The 1,746-nt window shown below is 46.7% G+C and overlaps 1 protein-coding gene across 1 annotated transcript in view; it reads right to left on the bottom strand.

Annotated features, from left to right (window-relative positions):
* Positions 1 to 1,350: 1,350 nt before the first annotated feature.
* LOC103249811 (C-type lectin domain family 4 member C) overlaps positions 1,351 to 1,746 on the bottom strand; it is a gene marked incomplete at its 5' end in the record, with an annotated part of 7,065 nt that continues 6,669 nt past the window's right edge. Inside the window, one exon of the mRNA XM_008048434.1 lies at positions 1,351 to 1,498. Within this exon, the coding sequence (XP_008046625.1) occupies positions 1,351 to 1,498 (148 nt within the window). The remainder of the gene's footprint in view (positions 1,499 to 1,746) is intronic.

The following is a 1,746-nucleotide window of genomic DNA, read 5'->3' as shown; positions in this document are numbered from 1 at the left end:
AAGTAATAAATCAGAGAAAAATGGAAAACTTTTCGACCAAACACAGGAAGAATGACATCAAATCCTAAGATCAGCACTGTATTGGTTTCCTAGGGAAGTTAAAACAAAATAGCACAGACTGGGTGACTTAAACAACAAATAATATCTTCTCTCGGTTCTGGAAGCTGGAAGTGCAAGATTTAGATTCCGGCAGGGCTGGTTTCTTCGGAGAGCTCTCCTTCACTTGCAAATAGTCACACTCTTGCTGCATGTTCACATTGTCATCCCTCTGTGTACTTGTGTCCCTGGTGTCCTTGTGTGTGTCCAAATTTCCTCTCATAAGAACACCAGTCAGACTGGATTAGGGCTCACCCTAATGTCCTAATTTCAATGTAATCCTCTCTTTATTTGTTTTTGTTTTGAGTTGGGGGCCTCACTCTGTTGCCCAGGCTGGAGTACCGTGGCCTGCTCACAGCTCATTGTAGCCTCAACCTCCCAGGCTCAAGCGATTCTTCCGTCTCAGCCTCCAGAGTAGCCGGGACTACAGGCATGCCCCACCATGCCCAGCTAATTGTTCTATTCTTTAAAGAGATGAGGTCTCACTCTGTTGCCTGGGCTGGTCTCAAATTCCTGGGCACAAATGATCCTCCCACCTCAGCCTCCTAAAGTGTTGGGATTACAGGCGCAAGCCCCCACACCCGGCTAAAGATACTATCTCTAAATACAAAATGTAGAAGATTGGGGTTTCAACATATGAGTTTTGGGTGATGCAATTTGGCCCATAACAAGTACCTGGACCCTAAGCTGTCAGAAATCAGGAGAGGAGGCCAGGTTTGGTGGCTCAGTCTCCCAGCACTTTGGGAGGCCGAGGTGAGTGGATTGCCCGAGCCAGCGGGTTCGAGGCCCACCTGGGCAACTTGGCGAGACCTCATCGCTACAATAAATCAAGCAAATTAGCCAAGTGTGGTAGCGCACGCCTGTAGTTCCGGCTACTCCGAAGGCTGAGGCGGAAGGATCGCCAGAGCCCAGAAGGTCGAGGCTGCGGTGACCAGGAGCATGCCACTGCAGTTCAGTCTGGGTGACAGTGAGACTCCACTCAAAAAAAAAAAAAAATTAGGAGAGGAGGCACGTGCTTCCTGTTTGTCTGCAAAGGACTCTCCAGAAATCTCTGGCACATGGACAGTGCCCAACAGGTATTCATTCTATGAATGAATAACGACTCGATGTGTGAACTGATTCCATTCTAAGCAAAGCAATAACAGCCTACTGAAAAATGTTATGAGCATCCCTTGTACAAAACGTACACAAGAGCAAATTAGCTGCCCGTGATGCCAATACCAACTCAAACGCACTTCCGGGGGCACGCTTTGTCTATAAGTAGATCTTCAACATCTCACAAATTGACTTCAGAGGTTTGTCACAATGAACATCATTCCAGCCCCAAATTTTTGAAGACTGACGAAGGTTTACTACAACACAGCGCTCTTCAGGGTTATTGGGTTCATCCACGTGCCAGAATCTGAAAGGGAGAGAAAAGATGCTAGTGTTTTAAACCAACAGTGTTTTGAAAGAGTTAGAAACCACGTGTGGGAGGAAGGGGAGGGTTAAACAGTGTGAAAAGTCCAGGTGTGGTGTGGTGGCTCATGCCTATAATCTCAGTAATTTGAGAAGCCAAGGCAGAAGGATTGCTCGAACCCAAGAGTTCAAGACCAACCTGGGCAACGTAGTGGGACCTCGTCTCTACAAAAAAAAAAAAAAAAAAAATTT

Source organism: Carlito syrichta, unplaced genomic scaffold (genome assembly GCF_000164805.1).
Source record: "Carlito syrichta isolate Samal-C Ts95f unplaced genomic scaffold, Tarsius_syrichta-2.0.1 Scaffold123456, whole genome shotgun sequence".
NCBI lineage: Eukaryota > Metazoa > Chordata > Mammalia > Primates > Tarsiidae > Carlito > Carlito syrichta.
The sequence above is the reverse complement of the archived record's forward strand: the minus strand, read 5'-3'. Positions and strand labels throughout refer to the sequence as shown.